Source organism: Pogonomyrmex barbatus, unplaced genomic scaffold (genome assembly GCF_055798465.1).
Source record: "Pogonomyrmex barbatus isolate J1 unplaced genomic scaffold, ASM5579846v1 scaffold17, whole genome shotgun sequence".
Taxonomy (NCBI): Eukaryota; Metazoa; Arthropoda; class Insecta; order Hymenoptera; family Formicidae; genus Pogonomyrmex; species Pogonomyrmex barbatus.
In genome coordinates, this window is record NW_028297113.1 from 1,385,228 (window position 1) to 1,406,089 (window position 20,862).

At 26.1% G+C, this 20,862-nt stretch overlaps 1 protein-coding gene across 2 annotated transcripts; it reads right to left on the minus strand.

Moving 5' to 3' along the window:
- Positions 1-4,329: 4,329 nt before the first annotated feature.
- On the minus strand, positions 4,330-20,862 carry LOC105431027 (luciferin 4-monooxygenase-like). 2 transcript variants are annotated; one of them, XM_089074383.1, is made up of 9 exons: positions 19,890-20,862; positions 11,113-11,274; positions 10,858-10,986; positions 10,555-10,756; positions 6,539-7,017; positions 6,283-6,460; positions 5,175-5,396; positions 4,866-5,095; positions 4,330-4,540 (listed from the first exon to the last, which is right to left on the minus strand). In XM_089074383.1, exons 2-9 carry the CDS (start codon positions 11,164-11,166, stop codon positions 4,367-4,369), a joined length of 1,668 nt encoding a protein of 555 aa, XP_088930509.1. In that variant the 5' UTR covers positions 11,167-11,274; positions 19,890-20,862; the 3' UTR covers positions 4,330-4,366. The 2 variants fall into 2 exon arrangements, with proteins under 2 accessions (XP_088930509.1, XP_011643242.2); XM_011644940.2 differs by lacking the exon at positions 19,890-20,862 and adding an exon at positions 11,579-11,909.

Here is a 20,862-nt window from a genome sequence, read left to right on the forward strand (position 1 = left end):
CATAGCATAACAATTAATTTCAGTAAGCTATATCCAAACGATATGTTTATCTAAAAAATTTAAACAAAAATCTAAGGATATCTTCAAAAATTTGTGTCCACGATGCTAGAAATCAGTTTGAGATCTCGGATGAAGAAAAAATTGACCAATCATATTGATCAATTGACGGAATAGTCACTGGAATGGTCAATTTTTTCTCTCCGAGATCTTTGGTCGATTTCTAGCATCGTGAACACAAGACTTTAGGCTCGGCTTTCTCGTTGCAGTCATATTGATTTTATGACGTCATAGACGAGAAAAGATATGCACCAAGTAGTCTTGCGTATACATTTATTTTTTAATTTTCCCTTAAAAATATATTTTCATATTCTTAAAATTTGTATTATAAAATATATCAGAAACTAAGATATCTGTCCGATGTTATCCAAAAGTATAAAATAATTCTTGAAATAACACTTATTTTCCAACTCTCATTTCGGTTTCTAAGAGCTGAGGTTTCATATTTTATTTATCAATTTTCATACGGTAACATCATTACAGCTCATTTTTGGTATATTTTGCACTTCCGAAGATTGTGAAAATATATATATATTTCATTGAAAAATTAAAAAATAAAGATAACGCAAGAAATTTTATGGAGTGCCAAATGCCAAATGCTCGCCTGTAGCTCGTCCGATTTCTTTTCTTTTCTCTCCTTTTCTCCTTTAGTCTGTCGCATGTTTTTTTATATCTCTGTTAAGTAGGTTTGAGAAACGAGACAGGTATTTAGAAATCATGATTTATATCGAATTAACAGATTGAAAATATACTGAGAATGTTTCGAGATTATTTTCTCTGCTCTTTAAGATCTCTTTGTGATTGCTATGATCACTTCATGAATGATGAAACATGACATGGTGGATTGCGTCTTAAACACAATGGTCGCATTACCTCCATATGCTGCATAACACGATGAATAAAAAAAACACTGGTTATTAAATTATCGAACATACATTATTTATTTAAAATAAGCGTAAAAAAAAGAAAATGCGCAGTAAATTTAATCTGAATCTTGGATATTTATCTACGATACATCTTACATTTTTAAAATAATCACAATGAATTTTGTAGGATTCATATATGTTTTCATTACACTAGCTTCAAATCTATATTACAATAGGAGTTTACATGCTTTGTAAAATTTTCAAAACTCCTAAGTTACATTCTACATGTAAACCAGGAATGAAAAAAACTGGAAAATCATATAAACTATATATGTGTAAACAAAATTTGATTTGGAATATAATGAATATCATGTAATATATCAATGTAAGAGTGTAATATATGATATAATATATGATATAATTCCAAATATCATAAAACCATAAAATCATAAAAAGATTTTTGTTCCAAATAATATATTCCAATATATTCCAATATATCATATATCATAATAATCATAATAATCTTTATATCATAATAATCTTTCTCAGATGAAATAGTTAAAAAACATATCAATTACATTACATTACATGCATACCGAAAACACTTAAGCGAAATAAAGAAAATTTTCCAACTCACAAATATTTCGTGTAATAGAAAAATACGTGTTATAGAAAATAACTGAGATTCTTATTTCTTATTTCTCTAATTATAATATATATCTTTGGAATAAATGTAATTGTAATACATATTTTCGAAATTAACAGCAAAATTAAGAAACGATAAATCAAATGTAATATGTAACAGATGCATGAGTAACAGTCTTTGATATTTTAAAGTCATTTTTAAAGTAAATTGTGTGTAATGGAATAACGCGTTTGATGCCTTACATCTTTAATATTTAAATTCGTCTGTTTTGAATAAAACAAAATAAAACAGCAATTTTATAAAAAAAATATATATGTATACAGAATGCACGTAGAAATAAATTATACGGCATTATATGGCATAAATCTGAACATTAAACATTTTTCATAATCTTAATAATAAAGAAAAAAAACATATGAATGTATATGTGCGCATTATAAAAGTGAGAGGGATTAATGGAAGTGAACATGCTAGGTGAAACATTATCGTGTAAGTATAGTCACCTCAATGGTTCGACACATTTGGCTGCACATTATGTCTGATTTGGACGTATTCGCAGCCAAATTTTCTAATTTAATCGTATTTGTCTTTATCTCGGGTGACTTTTTCACTTGAACTGCAGGACGATTCGCTGAAGATTTTGCTGCACATTCATGACTTTCTGGCTTTGAACAGTTGTACTGCCATTAATTACAGTTTTTGCAGGCCATCTGATATTTTATGTGCTATCACTCTCTGGATTACAGGTTTCGTCTCAGGTTTTTTTCACGCATTTTTTTCATCCTGATTCTGCAAAATCTTTTGAGTCTATACTTGTTAGACACTTTCTGTAGAGACGAAAAGTCGTGATACAAAAACTTTTATATCACTTGCCTCGTCTGGATAATATCGATGGACAATATAATATTATATATTATTAACACATGTTATCGTTATATGAAATATATGTACATACATGTTATATATTGGAAATTCTTTATATTTACCTCTAGCTAAAACATTCGTAATGATGAGAACTTTTTCGAGTCCTGTTCTAAATCTGTCCAATACAGAAATTCTCTGCTTTCTTTCAAAATACAAAAAATCCATTTTTAAAAAACATTATGTTAAAGCTTAGGTACATCCTTAATAAAAAGCATAGTATCTTAAGCTCCGATTTTCTCGATTTCATCCGCATCCTCCGCGTCGAGATAATAGATTTTCTTGCCAAAATGTCTCTCTATGTCCTTGCACAATTGCATCGCATGCAGCGAGTCGATCAAATTGATGACAATTCCTGACAAATCGCCCCATTCTTTCGATTGCAAGTACATCTCACAATCAACTTGTCGCTTTTGATCCTTCGGCAGATCGAAATTGACTATTATCGTCACCTGTCCCATATCAATACCTACCCCAAATATTATATATTATTACCACATATTGTCGTTATATGAACCATATATACTATATATTGGAATTTCTTTATATCTATCTCTAGTTAAAACATTTATATGAGATGAGAACTCTTTCAAGTCCTACTCTAAATTTGTCGAATACAGAAATCTTCTATTCCATTGTCAAGTCATCAAACAATATTGTTACCGCGTGTCCATCTCTCGTCCATTTTTTCTGCCAACGAACTAACTGTCTTCTTTCTCTAAAAAATAAAATGACATTATATATCATTATACATAAATAGCTCATAGAATATAATAAACAATTAATATACGTTCGATCTTACATGACAAAAGATATTTTGGAAGCGTCCTGGATAATTATAAGCGTCCGGGGTTTCAGAAAAGTTATGTAAATATTTTGTTTTGATTCCTCTCGCATTACTCTTCATTATCAAATAGCACAGGTAATCATATAAAAGAGTTAAAATTTTTTAATTTTAATATCTAATAAAACTTAAATTAAACCTATAATAAAACTTATTTTTAATCAAAATAGTCTGCATTTATTTATTTATTTTCCAGTTTTCAAATTTCTCTTTGCTCTGAATGCTAATGAACAATTAGATGTGAAATAATGATTCATTTACTGTTCTAATCAATTTTATTAATTTAAACGTATTTTTGCATACGTCCGGGATCGCAACCGAAATGTCCAGGGTTTTTGGCTTGTAAGTCCTAGTTTTGAAAATTTTAATATGGCAACCTTACACACGCTACTATTCATTCATTGGCGTTCGTACGGACAGGTAGCGAAATATGCTGCTTCGCATTTCTTCACATTTTTTCGCATTTCTCTGATGCTAAATAATTGTTCTACCTTATGAATGTGATAATAATCAACTTATTAACCAACATGATTAGCAATTCGTAAGTGTATCAAAGTAACGACTCTTCAACGAAGTACATACATATTTGCGTGACTTATTTCTTTGAAATTATCAGATCACTAGATCTAGTTGTTTCTAAGCAGTGACCATTATTTCAAGATTTATTTTACACTTTTACGTGATTTATTGGACAGATATCTTACTTTCTGGTATTTTTTACAAGTTTTAAGAAGAACGAAAATATCATGTTTTTAAGGAAAAAGTACAGGACAAAGCTATGCGACGCAAGAAACTTTTTACATATCATTTCTCGCCTCTGACGTCACATAATCCATGTCGCACCGCGAGAGAACCGAGCCTTAAAAAAGAAATCATTAAGCGCCTAAAATTCTGCTTATCGGATAATGTTATTTTATATTATTGTTATTTAAAAAATATTCTATACGTTTATTTGAAAATAGATAAAAATAGAAAAACAGCGAAAACTATACCAATAGTAAATTAATTATTTTATATTTGACAGTAACATAATTAGGCAGTAACATAATTAGATACAAAGCATTTTGCTAATTCTCTAAGTTGCTTTCTTGCAATTTTGCCGGTATCTGTATGTGGAAGTTCGTCCAGGAATTGCACACCACCACGAAGATGCTTATAATCCTCTAAATTATCCGCTACTAATTTTATCAACTCCTCTATTGTTACCTGTAAATACGATTTGAAATTATAAAAAATTATACATTTTTTTTTTAAATAAATATTTTCCAAAAAAGAAAATATTAAAGATTGTCAAATTCCCAATCAAAATTGTTCTTTATATCTAAACTAATGTATATATTTATGTATATTTAAAATGGAATGGATATATATATATATATATATATATATTTGAAGTTTAACAAAAGCGAAAAAAATAAGTTTTACTGCATTTCAATGCAGCAATAAAGAATAGGCATAATATTATAAAAGGAACAAATAAAATTAATGATTAGTATAATTTTTTTTCGAAATTTTGAAACTAATTATCAACCTCTACGTCAGGAAATTTTGACACGAAAGCGATCGGGCGTTCTTCATTGATGTCGTCACGTATGCGCACTACGGCAACTTCGCGAATAGCTGGATGATCTTGGAGAATGTTTTCGATTTCAGTCGGATAAACCATGAATCCATCGACTCTAATAGTTTCTGTGATTCTATCGCAAATATAAAGTTCACCATCCTCGTCGTAATAACCCAAATCACCGCTGCGCAACCAACCTGAGAAAGACATTTGAGCATATATTTGGTTTAATAAAAATTAACTTACTCGCGGATTAAAAAATCAAACACTGCTAACCATCATTGGTTAAAGTTTCTTTGGTAGCTTCAGGATTATTATAGTATCCTGTCAGCATGTAAGGCGATTTCCATAAAAGTTCGCCAACTTTGTTTGGACCTAATGTATTCCCAGTATCGATGTCAATTACTTTTAGTTGTACATTTTTAAGCACATAACCGACAGAACCTAACTTGTCGTCTTCTCTCTGAGTAGCAACAGTTCCACTAAGCTCGCACATTCCTGCCAAAAGTTTCTGGTGAGAGCAAAATGTTAGCAGTCAGCAGACTGCCAGCAGACTTGATCGGAACATGTCAGCGCAACCTATTATCAACTGCATCTGCATTCAGCTTAGATTTTGCTGGCAAGACTTGCAGAACATATCCAGGCAGCAAATTAACGGTAGCAGATTAATTACTGATGTGATCTGCCGGTAGATTGACGGCAGAAACTGAGCAGAGGCTGCTGACACGAGCCGCCAGCAGATTGGCAAAAGAAATCGAACAGGTTGTGTTTTCGTAACCATTTCAATTGTGAGATATTATTAATTCTAATCTTGAAAAATAATGTTTCTTTTCTAATTTTTTTTAACTTCTTTTGTTTTTTTTTTTTTTTTTAAGAATAATTTTTAACTATTTTATTAATACATTGGCTCCGGCGTCAGTCCCTAGAGACCTTGAGATACTGATCTTTCCATTTGACCGGCGTCGGTCCTTAGGAACTGACATTGCACTTTTTGTCTAGGTAACGTGGCCATGGATCATGATACTGTCAAACTTTTTTGTTTATATTCCATATGACCCAGTTCGCGCTCGACTCTCTGCGCTGGCCGAACGGAAAGCATACCGAAATTGATTTCGTCAGCCAACATGTTAATAAAGAAATTAATATATTCTGTACAGTTGGCAAGTCACGTCAGCAAGATTTGCTCGATTTCTGCTGCCAATCTGCCTATCTGGGTATATTTTACAAATACGTCTGTCGACGGAACCTAAGATGAATGCAGGAATAGTTGACGCTAGATGCAATCTGCTAACATGTTCTGATTAAATCTGCTGGCAATTTGCCGACATGCCAACATTTTGCTATTAATAAGTATAACCTATTAATAGTTTTTTTTTTTATTTACCTAAAACGTGTATAATTTCTGTATACGGCAAAGCTTTCATCACCGTTTCTAACAATTGCGATCTTATAGCTGCACCACCTACACATACCTTCTTTAAGGACGATAAACAATACTTTTGAAAAAGATTATTTTTTACGATGGTTGCAAACATCCCGGATGAAATAGCAAACCACTCTACCTACCAATAAATATTCTTGTATTATGATACTATTAAAATTAATTTTTAACTTAAATGGAAATTTGGAAGTTTGCATACATTATACTTCTTGATCATTTTACACGTTTGTTCAGCGTCGAATATCCCAGTAATAATTTGTGTTTTGCAAAAATAGATCGACCGAAGAACCATTATAATACCAGTAATCCAACGCAAAGTTGCGAACCACATTACCACTTTTTGACTCTCTGTGGCGTACATGGTGTCATTAAGCATATTGTTAATCAAGGCGCGATGTGACAACATTACTACTTTAGGCTGCCCGACACTTCCGGATGACAAAGTGAACAGAGCGGTCTCCTCCAAACTGGAGATTGGTGTGCAACGAAAATCATCGATCACATCTTGTTCTTTCTGAATAATTTCCTGGAAACTTTGAAATCCTTTTGCATGTCCGAAAGTCACAAATTCAATAGTTAAATTTTCTTCCTTCGCAGCCTTCGCCATAATTTCTACCATATCCGCATTCACGAAGACAATTTTGGGTTTCGCCAGAGACAGCAAGAAGCGGCAGTCATCTGTGATAAATGTAAAAGATGACGATTACAATATTGAAAGGATATTTAATATAATGAACTAAATAATCAATATTAAGCTTAAGTTAACGTACTTTATCGCAAGGAAATTAAAAAAACTACTTAAAACCTATTTAAAAACAAACTTATTTAACGAATTTTTTTTATCAAAAATGTTACAGTATTTATATATTATTGTTAAAATCAATTTTTGTGAGAATGATACCATGTTATAAATAAATAAATGACTGGTCGATCCAAAAGTATTTGCAAAATAAAATTCATGAAATTGCAAATTAAATAAAAAATATCTTTATAGAATAAATGCACTAGATGCGGGTTAAGCATTAATTCTGCATGATTTATTGATTATTACATTTTTTAGATAAAGCATATAAAAAAATTGTTAACATTAATTTAAGTTGTAAAAATTCAATGACTTTTTTGAAATCGCGGATATTATAAAAACGGCTGATTAGTCGCTGACCGCGGAAGTTTCTAAATTTCTGACATATCGTCTCAATCCGCGATTGAAATTATAATTTAACGCAAGTACGGAAACGTAATCTATGGAAAGTTAATTATTTTAAGAGATAATTTGTAATAACGGGGAAAATAAAGGGAATTTACAAGAATAGTGAGTGTTACTGCAAGTTTTTTCGCATACTCCTATCAGCACTCTTCGTTGAAGGGTTCCAACCCTTCAGGCGAATCGAATCCCGAAATTTTTTCTTGTTGCACCGACAGGTACAACATAAACATTACAACATGTAAATGCAATTAGATTTACTATTTTTATAAAATACTTCCAATGATTTCAAAAACAATAAAACGATATCGAATATTTTGAGTATTAATTCATAAGTAGTATTATAAATCTAGTTATAAATTATTTATAATATTTTATTTATTTATTTTTATATTAATTTATTTTTTATTTTATTTGTTTAATTAAAATTATCCTTTCTAAAGAAAGGCATGTTAATAAAATCTCGAAATATATCAAAATGTTGGCGCGATGCTGATTAGTCTTTTCGCAGCACTTTATCTAAAGAGCTAAATCAGTGCTCGGAATTAGTTGCCCTTTTCGACTCGATTTCGAAGGCAATGCCTGTAGTTCCCCCACTATCGCTCGAGACGGCCGAGCTGTCGTAGCCTTATGCCTCAGAAACGTCTTATATTAAAAATGCACCGTTTCCGCCAAACTATTATTAAATTAATTTCTTTATTAAATTATTTTTATTTTTATAAACATTAAATTTTTTTAACATATTTTATGTGTTTTATAATATTTAATGATAAAACGTTTATCATAAAATTATTATATAATAATTAGAATAATTAAAGTTTTACAATAGGTTTCCACATCACCCGTAAGATATTATTGACGTATTTTTTTAAAGTGGTTTCCTTAGTAATTTCCGTACTTAATAGTTTTCTATTTTATTGAAAAGTATCAAATATATGATTTGATAAGGAATAAAAAAATAAAAGCGTGACCGATATAATTTTTGTTTGTTTAGATGTTAGATGGAAAATTAATTTCATTTTCTACGTTGTATGCATGATTTTAGTAGAGATGATATATCAATAGAAATTTTGGAAAAACTAGTTTGCATTAGAGATAGTAATCGTTCAAAGAACGTTTTTCTTTTCTTGTGCATCCTCGTTGATGCGAAATTCTTCTAAAATTTCTATGGATATATCATCTCTAGTAGTGTAAACGATTCAAAAAATTAAATTAATATTTTTATACAAATTGCTCTTCCTTTCGTTTTTTTTATTCTTTATATATCATATTTTACAATATAGAATTTTATTTTCCTGCCAAGTCATATATTTGTTTTCTTATTTTTTAATGGAATAGGCCTATTGGAGAAACCACTAAAAAGAAAACGCGTCAACAATAATGGGTGATGCGGAAACCTATTGTTAAAATTTTAATTATTCTATTTATTATGTAATAATTCTATTATAAACATATTTATTATCATTAAATTACATTATCATTAAAACACATAAAATAATGTTAAAAAAATTTAATGTTTATAAAAATAAAAATAATTTAATAAAAAAATTGATTTAATAATAGTTTAGTAAGGTGGAAACGATGCATTTTTAATATAACTTCCTGAGGCTCATAAAACTCAGCCATTAAGTCTCGAGCGGTGGGGGAATTGTAGGTGTCGCCTTCGAAATCGAGCCGAAAAGGGCAATTAATTCCGAACAGCTAAATCATTGAAATCGTATATTTTAAAACTTATGTGTATATGCGAAGGAGTTATTAGTATAACAGTAATAATGTTATAATAATATAATAACAGAGTTGGAAAGTAACGTATTAATTGTAATACTGTTAATGTTATAGTTACTTTTTTTTATAATGGAGTAGTAACGGCGTTACTTTTTTTTTAATAACTGTAACGGTAACGAATAATAATTACATTTTTTTCAACGGTAACGAATTTAACAGTTACTTTCACCGTTCATTTTTTATTTTGAAACTATTTAGGACATAATTTCTATACATTCAATGTTTAGTTTTCAATTGATACTCATAGTTATTACATTTAAAACTTGTTTTAAAAATAGTTTATTATATAAATCAATCACAAAAACAAATTTTAAAAATATCACTTTTTAAAAATTTGTTAACAAAGAATTGAGGATAAAAAAAAGTGTAAATTTGTCGTATTTATAAATTTAATGAAAACTACATGTTTGTATGTTGGCATTTTGAATATTTTAAAATCTTCTTAAATTTTTTAGTCTTGCCAGTTTAAGATAAAAAATTTTATTATTTTTACTGATAGTTTAACAAAAAAAATATGAGAAAAATTTATTTTTTATTTAATCTGATCTCATTTCAAAAAAGTAATGCTTTCTTTCTTAACGATAACAATAATTACTTTTTTGATTCGGTAATGAGTAAAGGTAACAAATTACTTTTAAAAAGTAACTTTCCCAATTCTGTATAATAATTATAATATACTAGTAATAATTGTGTTATAGTAATATAATAATAATAAGTATTGTAATAATAGTGTTAATTGCAAGCATTTAAAAGTTTGCATATTTGTTTCTACGTCGACAAAAATTTCTTTTTTTCTTTGGATATATTCAAAATTGTTTACAAAACGCTTTTAATATAATATTATTTTAATAAGATAAAGATAAATAATAAATAATATTTGATAAATCTATAAATAAATAGAAAAGATCAAGTGAAAAATAAAAAGAACATTAGGAAACATGTGACGCGCGCGAAGCGTGCGTTCGATAATGTTCTAGTAAAATATAAAATAACTAAATTGAATAAAATTGTTTAAATAATTCAAGAAAGAAACATGAAAACCAAGTCAGGTCTTCTTGTTCGGCAATGCCTTAATTGCTGAATAACTCTTAATAAAACAAACGTTTCGACCTTTCATGTGGTTATTTTCATTCAGACGATTAAGATCATTTTTAACACTTAAAAGTATTATTCTTATAAACAAAAAGTAATAATGATAAAATTTATATGATAAAAAAAAAACTTACGAATACTGATTTTGTGATGAATGGGATAAAAATGAGCGCAGATGAAGAGACAGCCGAGCAAAGGTGCTGTATAATCAAAATGAGTGGAAACGCCGATGATATCTCCGCTGCGTATTCCACGATTTTTCAACCATAATGCGCATCTGACACTACGGTCCTTAATCTCAGAAAAAGTTATCCGCTTGTCCGTAACCGAGTCTATCTGCAACACATTAAAATAATATATTTTCTAAGCTTATCAAACAATTCAGTTTGCTTATGGTATATGAACAAGCTAGGCGTAAAAGTTATTTTAATATCTACCTGTCCTATGACATGCGGATTATTTTTCAATTTCTCGAAAAGCAGTTCACCAAAGCTGTTGCAATCCGTAAAAAGCGGTGCTTCATCACCGATTATTATGTTGTTTACGATTTTACATGGCGGTGGATACTATATAATTCACAAAATATTTCAAACAAATCATTCTCTCACAAAAATAACTTTTTAAATTTAAAATAAAATATTAAAAATGTAATAAAATAAAATAATAAAAATTTAATATTACAGTATATTTACCTTTGTTGTTCTTTTTTTGATCAAAGATGAAACGTGCGCTAGGTTTTGTTGCATATTGCCTTTCTCAAAAAAATTTCAAGTATATCTTCTTTTCTTAGTTTCCTTTTTTTATTCTTTTATCTTCACAATTATAATAAATCTAGATACTATATGTGCAATATTCTTCTCACAATTGCAAAATTAATGATAACGATTAATTTTTTTTTAAACTTTTATAAAATTTATATTAAAAAATTAAGTTTCTTATTTATTCTTTCAAGAATATTGTTATTATAAGAGCAAATACTACAAATGTTCTTACAAATAACAAATAAACTTATGTCCAATGTGATATATATATATATATATATATATATATATATATATATTTATATATTTTTATGTATTGAATGGCTGCATTGTTAATAATGACAGTATTTTGTTCGAATTTATATAAAAACTATAATTTTGTTAAAATTTATAATACCTATAATTTTTTTGAAATTAAATAAATGATTATTGTGTATATTATGCATATCATCAAAATTGTGCAAAAAGCAGCTTTTCTGAAGTTTTTTTAATATAAATATAAAGATAGGGATATTTTTACTTATCCATGAATTTATTTAAAAAAAAAGAATTAAAAAACATAATCAAAATTTAATAAGAATTCAAATTTTCAAAATTTAACAAGAATTCACATTTATAAATTCAATTTTAACTAGCACAAATGTTATATTTATATTTTCAACTAAAATTTCAAGTTCTCTTAACACTGAAGGTTCCGATATAATGCACTTTTTATTTACGCAAGCCTGGTACTCATGCGTGCATATGTCTATGTTATCATTTTAACAATTTTCGTAAATTAATTACTATTAAATATTGTTTTAATTATTGTATGTATAAAATACAGAAAAATAATTATTTTAAAGTACTATCTAAAGTATTATCTAAAGTTTGATAAAAAGTTAATATTGTCTTATTATACTACATTTTACATTTTACAAGGTTCTTTAAAAATGATAAGTATCGTTCCATTTTTTAAATATTATAATTATTATAGAATATAATATAATATAATAACATATAATTATATAGAATTATATAGATTTGATAAGATATTGCCCTCTTTCACAATGTGTTTATGCATATAGTACGCAGAAATATTATGTAGTACGCAGATATCATGTTGATTATAAGTTTATTTGTTATCTGTTACTATTTCTAATATCTACAGCTATGGTGATAAACCTTGAAAAAATCAACAAGTTTTAATTTTTTTTACATAAATTTTATAAATGTTTGTAAGAAAACTAGTCATTATTGCGTAACATTTCTAAGTTGTACTATTTTGTATTTTTATTATAATATATAATATCAACAATATCATATATAATATCAACAATATCGACAATATCTTTATGTGTAGTAAATGGCAGGTTTTACATTAAATTTATTTATTGTATAATGGCAAGTTTTTCAACAATTAGTCAAATATTAGAAAATGTATTGTAAGAATTAAATAGCTGAATATTTGTAAAGCCGATATCAAACTGGAGATTGAGATTAAAATTAGATTGGAATTTAATTAATTAGGAAAAAAAAATAATCTCTTTAGCTTTGTTCGGATTGGTCAAATTCCAATCTAATCTTAATCTCAATACGAGTTTAATACGAGCATTTGATATACATGTAATGAAATACTTGATTAATTACTCAATTTCTTTTACATTTTTTAATTTTTTTCAATTAGTATGTTAAAAATATATTTACATTTCATTTAAATTTCTATCAGTTAAATAAGTTATAAAGTTAAGTAAGTTTAAATATCTTCATATTTAATTTATATATACTTTTTGATGATTTTTATGTGCAAAGTCATTTTAAAAATTTTTATAATTTTGTAAAATTCTCTTAAATTTAGTTAAACGTATCAACGTTTAAATATATATTTTTAATATTCATTTCTAATTATACATTGTACAATTTATTATAGAAATAATATTTAACATTTATTGAATATTTATTTTATAAACTTTGCAATTATTGTAGCAACATTGCAATGCTATTGTAATATACAATTATAAGACCTATGCTGTATGGATAATTATTCATTTAAAATATTAATTTAAAGAAAACATTTATTTAATGTCATTCGATGTCAACTCGATATTATATACATTAATTATTTATTTAAAAAATTTAATAGAAACATTGGTAAAAATAAATTGCTGAAATTATTAAAAGCAACAATGAAACGAAAAATAAAAATAATTGAAACATTGTTGAATATATTTCGATATAAATTATACTTTTAATTTAAAACCGAAATATTATAAATTCTAAGAATAATTAAAAATGGAAAAGTAACGAAAAAGTGCAAGATATATAATATTTTTACAGATTTATATTAAAAAGTTGAATATTGAAATACGCCGAAATATTAAGTGTACAAATAGATAAATCATTATTTTTTATAAAATTCAATATTTATTATCGAATGTACTAATAGTTTAATCGTAAAAGTAATCTATATTATTTTTCAATACTTTTCTTCATTTTTCAATAAGTTTTTAATAAATACAGTATCTTTTAGCTAACTCAAAATATAATATTAATTTATTCGTTTATTGTTATGCTGATATTTTGTAGACAAAAATACGTATTTATTAACTTGCACATATTTAATCTTATTTAAAACTGCATTTTTATAGTTACCATCTGTTTACCATATGTATGCGTGTACCATTTGATTATCTACATCTACATACAAAGATGATAACTGTAAAAGAGAAATGATAATTTTGGCAATATATATGATATTATAGCAGTGTAAGTATGCATACTTATTTATGAAGCATATGTAGTAATGCATAAATAATTATGAATAATAATAATTGTGAATTTAATATTTATTATTCAAATATTTATATTAAATATCATAAATTTATATTAATAATTTATTATCAACAATTTATATCGATAATCTTCAATTATCACCGGGCTCCTCAGTAGGCCTATTCTATAAGTCTTAACAACAATATCGTTATCATTGCACAGATATAATACATGATAAAAAAGCTGCACAACAATATAACGATAACGGTATTGTCGTTAAAAGTTACAAAATAGGCCTACCCATGCAAAAATTCTATAATACATTAAGGATCTTATATTATAAATTTTCGTGTGTGCGATATGTATGATTCGAGAATAAGGTATATATTTCATTGCATTTTTAATTGTAGTGAGTTTTGCTTCTTAACATATATAATGGCTGATCGCATTAGATAAATGTATGTCCGTCTGTGGAGTAAGAGGAACTACGCCCTATGTTTATTTCTTGCTGGCATCTTATTATTTTGTCTTTTTAACGGTAATATACAATAACAATATTAAAATATTGTATCAAAATTAGTACTCCATAGGAACTACGTACGCGATGGACATGTACGAGAAAATGCAATTTCCTAACATTAATATCAATTTCCTACATAAATCATTAACTTATAATTTCAATAGTTTAAGAAAATAAATAATTAAGATTAACTAGAAATTGAAAAAATGACATAAATCATCTTTTTAAAAAATTATCATAACTTTGGCTATTCTAGCCTTAAGGATGTATTATACCTATTTTTATAATTTTTACATTTGCAATAAAAGAATTATGAAAAATTTACAGATTATTCTAAAACGTACTTAAAAATAACACAAAAAGTTTAGCTGGTTTAAAAACTGGCACAAAGATTAGTTCTATAGAATTTTATTTTATTTATACCATCATTTGTTTCATTTGTATTTTTAATAAAAATAATAATAAAATAATTTAATAAAATAATAAACAATTTAATAAAAATTCAATTGTTAACTAAAATTAAAAATTTAATTTTTATTTATAAAACAACTAATCTCTACATCACACTAGAACTTTAAATAAATCATCTTAAATAGTTAAAAGTATTTATATAAAAAAAAATTGAGATTTTCGTCATTTTTTCTTTATTACATTTTTATTAAAGCACATTTCTATTTTATATAAATAAGTTTTGATCTAGATTCTAAATCACTAATTTTAAATCATTAAACTAAAAATTTTTTCTATTACTTTTAAAGGCGATCTAGAATAAAATAATTTTTTTTTATTGTAAATAAAAATAGATGTAATATAATTTTAAAGCAAAAAATATTTTGTCTTCAGGGTTATTATTATTCGGATAAATTTTTTTAAATTATCATATTTTTTAAATAGTAAAATAAATATAATTATATGTAACAAAATTCCATTTTTATCGAATTATCTCACATTTCACTTTTTCCACATCTTTGTGCAGTTTATGTCTTTGATTAATATAATTAACGTTGTCCATATCACAAACATGATTGCATTCGAGTGTCAGCTATAACAAAAATGCTATTATGAATATTATTTGTTATTTTTCAAAATGTTACGAATCAGAATTGTTAGATATTTTCGAATTTCTGACGAAATAAAAGATTGAAAAATAATGCAAATTAATGTCGATTTATCAATGTAATGCAATAGGAAAATTACTTAAGGTAAATGTTTCATTAGTTATGTCCCAATTTCAAATCATATATTGAGAAAGCAATTATTATTAAATATTTATAAATATAAATTTTAAAATATTAATAAATATTTAAAAAATTATTGATGTATTGATGTATGTTTCTTTATATTAAAAACTTAGAGTTATAAAATTTTATTATATTATATAATAATTAATACGCTGATGTTATATGAAATGATTAACTTTAGTCATTTTACGAAGAGCAAGTGATTTTTGTAGTACTGAAGGAAAGCATTTTAAATCACTTTTTAAAAGAAATATCTTATTTTAAAGATAATATCTGGAACATTTCTTTTTATTTAAATCATTTTTATATAAATTTCAATGTCCGACTACTGAAATCAGATAAATTAATAACTGTCCCAATGTACATCCATATATCTGATTGCCTAAATTTATCGATAACGAATTTTTATATTTAAAAATAAGTTTATGTATGTACATAATTTTTATTGAAGATATCTTTAATTTATTATTGTATATAATCATTCTGTAATTATTAGTAAAATTATATTATATAATCTAATAAATTATTAACATTTATTATATCTTATTATATTTATATTATTAAAGAATTATGTTGTAATTGTTGGAAATAATATTAATATAACATACGGTAATATTTTTTATGTATTCTTATTTCTGTGTTTCGAGACAAAGGAAATTTATAAATAAAGAAAAAAATTAAAAAGAAAGAGAAAAAGAAAATTATAAAAATTAAATAGTGTGTGTGTGTGTGTGTATACACAGGGTGTCTGATTCTTAATGATACACCGTATTTGTGTGGAGCTAGAACGGGTAAAGTTGAGTAGAAAAATCCTCTTATTGGAATTGACTAATCATCATTGTTGTTAAATTTGTGGATAGATTGCGATTGATTAATTCCAATGAAATAATCAGTCGATTAAATTAATCGGAGTTGATAAAAGTGGTCCTTAGACGTAAAATTCGACAAATGACAAAACTTGAAGAGAATTTGCTTGTAGTGTACACGTCCAAACATTTCGTCACAAACGCGCGTAACGTTAGACGGTCACATCTCTTGTGTGTTTGTCATTTGCCGATGGAGCGGATGAACACGCGCTCATTCGATAATTTTGAATAATTAATAACTCGTTATTAATTGTGAAAATGGCAAAATAGTAGAGGATTTTTCATCTTAGTTTCACTCGCTCTACCTGCACATAAGCGATATATTATTAGGAATCAGACATCTTGTATATACATTAATTTTATTGTAGTTTATCTTTTAAATAAATCTTTTTTAAATAAATTCCTAATATCAGCAACTAATATCAGCTACTAATCGTCATTACAATCGGATATTGAGACATATGTCCGGATTTTAGGATATAGCCTGTTTAAACTGTCTCGACATTGTATACATGCAAAAATTTTCACGAATATTTAATAAATTACAAATTGATAATCAAAATTTTTTTTTAATTTTCATTAATTAAAATTTAATTTTAATTATGTATACAAAAAAGCGAAAAAATATTATTTTCATTAAAGAATCATGCTTTTAATAATGATTAACTCTTAAATATTCGGCCACAGAAACATCTTTATCTTACACAGATTTTATGTAAAATTAATTAATTTTCTTTTTCGTTTTTCCTTTTTTATAAAAATTGTTTTCTCCGCATATTCTCAAAATTTGTACATTTTTAAATCATATGCAAAAAAATATATTTAAAAGCTCTTTTTTCAATTAAAACATTTGCTTAACATTTTGAATAACATTATTATTAATTTAATCTTAATAAGAAAAAGATAAAAGAAAGAATTATAATTACCAGGCAATTTCATACGCACATTTCGCGCGCGCGCAAGTATTAAATAAGAAGTTGTTAATATTTAACTTCTAGTTTCTCATAAAGTTATCCTAAGAAATCTTTGAATCATTAAAATCAAAGCTATTTGTCCGATATACTTATATATCTTATATTATATATGTCTTCATAAATACAATATTTATAATCAACATATATTAGGCTACAGAGGGGAACTTTATTTCAAGTGATACAATCGCTTATGTTGAAAATAAAACGGAAAGAATGTTCCACATGAAAGTTATAAAGTTTTAATATAATGTGAACTTGAACATGACAACTTGAAAGCATTGTTAGAATTATATAAAAATTACTTTGAAACTCTTAAATGAAAAGCCTTATTTTGTTATTCCATTGCTGACTTCGAGAATTTTTCAAAATACTATAATATAATATACTAATATAATATACTATAATATAATATAATAAAATTATTTTTCATTAAGTACTTTTCAAGTTATGAGGCTTCAAGATTATAACTAATCAACTAATTTTCCCATTTACACTTAATAGCATTGCTGAGTTTTTTATTAAAAATATCCGCAGCGGCTACACAGATCGCCAAATGTCTAACGCGCGATGATGATTAAACTCCATTTACGTTTAGGGGAACTTTGAATTTTTACCTATAAAGAGAGTTTATCAATTTTTCGCGTAAGTAAATTCTAATCATCCAATATAAGTAATCACTGTGGCAATTCCGTATAATGTCTGTTTTTCATTCTAGGCAATAGGCTCTCTCTCTCTAAGTTTTTTCCAAAATAATCAATTAGTTTAAATAAAATCTTTGATATTATTTTTGTACTTGATGAAATTGGACGTAATTATCATAGAGTAAAAAAATTGTATTGTAAAACTTATATCAGACTACAAATTAAGTTTGAAGTAAAATTTAGCTAATCAGAACAAAATTCACTAAACTTAAGATTGGTTTTCTTTTTCTGATTGATTTAATTCTAATCTAATCTCAATCTTAATCCGTAGTCTGACGGTTTTAACAGATATCCTGTTAGACGACATTCAAATAGTATCAGATAAAAAAACTTATATGCCTTATCAGATACGAAAAGATTAATTAATTATATGACAGCGAGTATCAATGGACTGATTCTATCGTAATTAACATAAATAATTAAGGACACAATTAAATTAATCCGTCTAGAGGAGCAAGCACATTGATATTCGTTATACTTTTGTGTGTGACAAGTATATGAATAAAAATATTTGAGAGATGTCGAATACGTGCCAAATAGGGAATAATTTGCGGATATTTTAATAAAATTATATTAGGTAGAGATATATTTTATAAGGTCTTCTTCATAGTCGTTGTATGTACATATTTAAAATGAAGGATATATATTTGGCGAAAATGAGATAGAATCCAGCAAACACTACGTTACACGTTATATTAACTAATGTTAATTATAATTTCCCACTGTTATATAACACGTTACATTGTTACATTGTTACATTGTTGAGTGGGAAATTACAATTAATATTTATATTACATATAACTTCGTGTTTCCTGGAAAAATTTATCATGCTGCCCAATGCAATAACAAAGAACGGATTTATAATCCATAAACGAAACTAGACGTATGTAAGGCAGCTTATACAAACTTTTAGAAGATATTAAGATTAGTTTTTTTTTTAGTGGTAATGTGAGTTTCTTTATCTTTTTTTATTTTTGCACGCCAAATGTTAACATTTGTGTCTCGTGGCACGACTCTTTGTTCTGTTTCTTTTTCATTGTTAATTGTTTTTAATGCTGAAAAAGAGATATTTTTTTGTTGTTTAAATTACAAGTTAAAGTGTGTGAGTATTGTTTAGTTTATGTAAGCATTCAATTAGGATTATTTAATGAATAAGCTTTGCAACTTTGAGTTTGTGTGTATTATTTGATACTTAACAGATTTAAAGAAAATCGATAATTTACTTACAAAAACTAAAACTATTTTTAAAGTTAAGTATTTATCAATTAAAAAAGTAAAAAGTAATCTTATTATATTATTTTATATATCATATTTTTTGTTATCTACGAACACAAATATAACAATTATATCGTCAACATTATCTCGTTAATTATATCGTTAGTTATATTATATCGTTAGTTTTTGATAAATTTTTTTTCGTCTTTATACGACCTATTTTTTTACAAATATACAAGTTGGCGTTAATTTTTAAAATTAAATTTTTTTGTAGAAATGATAAAATAATTTATTTATTAACATAGAAATATATATAAATCAAATATTTTGTAGAGAAAATAATTAAAAACAAGAAGCGTGCAAATTTAACATCGCCTTAAATTGTTTAAATATTTACTTTTTTTTGCTTAAAAAGATCGCATGAAGCAACATATACTTACTTTTAGAAATACGCTGATAAAAAGAAACGATGCGACAATTACAATTAAACACAATTGAAATAATATTATAATCAATTGATTTTGCGTCATACATGAAGTAACTGAAATAATTTTCTTATTTAACAACAAATGAAACAATATTTTATTAAAGTTTGTCATAAATAAAAGATATCAATTATCTATTGATAGTGTATGGTATATGCTTAAGATAATATAACGAAGTTCGATGATGTACTGTTTTACAATATCGCTTGCACTCTTTTTTATAGAACCGATACCAACCAGCAATTTTATCTATAATGTGTGTAAGTTTAAGCAAATAGGAAGTTTCTAATATAATAGTACAACATATTTTCTACTATTTTTCAAACATTTTGCCAAAACACAAGATAAAAAAATGTTAAAACAAGAGAAATACTTTAAAATTTAAGGAACATTATGTGACATAGCTTTTCAAATTTATCTTTTTTCTGATCAAATGTTACGGAAATAGCAACATTAGAATATTGCGCGAATGTAATTGCACTGTTATCACAACCTAGCTTTGAGCAATAACATACCTAAAATTTACATTTCTTACTTACAAATACGTACAAGAAACATCATTATTTTTAACATCGTCGGCCGTAAAAAAATTTTCTCAAATTATATTATTTTGCGAAATGAAGTTGCAAAAATAACAGTTATATTATATAAAATATAATATCTGATATTTTTGCTTATTTGCAACTTTGCGTCAAATATAGTATTGCATACTTATACTTTAAAAGAACATTAAAATATTGCACAAATGTAATGTGTTGTTATCGTAAGCTTGCTTTGAATAGTACAACATATTTACATATTTGAAATTTAAATTACAAGAAACATTGTTATTCTTGATATTATTGATTATGGACAAATTTTCTCAAATTATATTATTTTGCGAAATAAAATTGTGAAAATAGTAATTACACAACATAATTTGATGTAA

Excerpts from the sequence above, each read along its gene's own strand:
- LOC105431027 (XM_089074383.1), bottom strand. The coding sequence starts at position 11,166 with ATGCAACAAAACCTAGCGCACGTTTCATCTTTGATCAAAAAAAGAACA. Across the intron at positions 10,757-10,857 it reads ATCCGCATGTCATAGGACAG|ATAGACTCGGTTACGGACAA; the intron begins GTAGATATTAAA and ends AATGTGTTGCAG. Across the intron at positions 6,461-6,538 it reads AAATGATCAAGAAGTATAAT|GTAGAGTGGTTTGCTATTTC; the intron begins GTATGCAAACTT and ends ATTTATTGGTAG.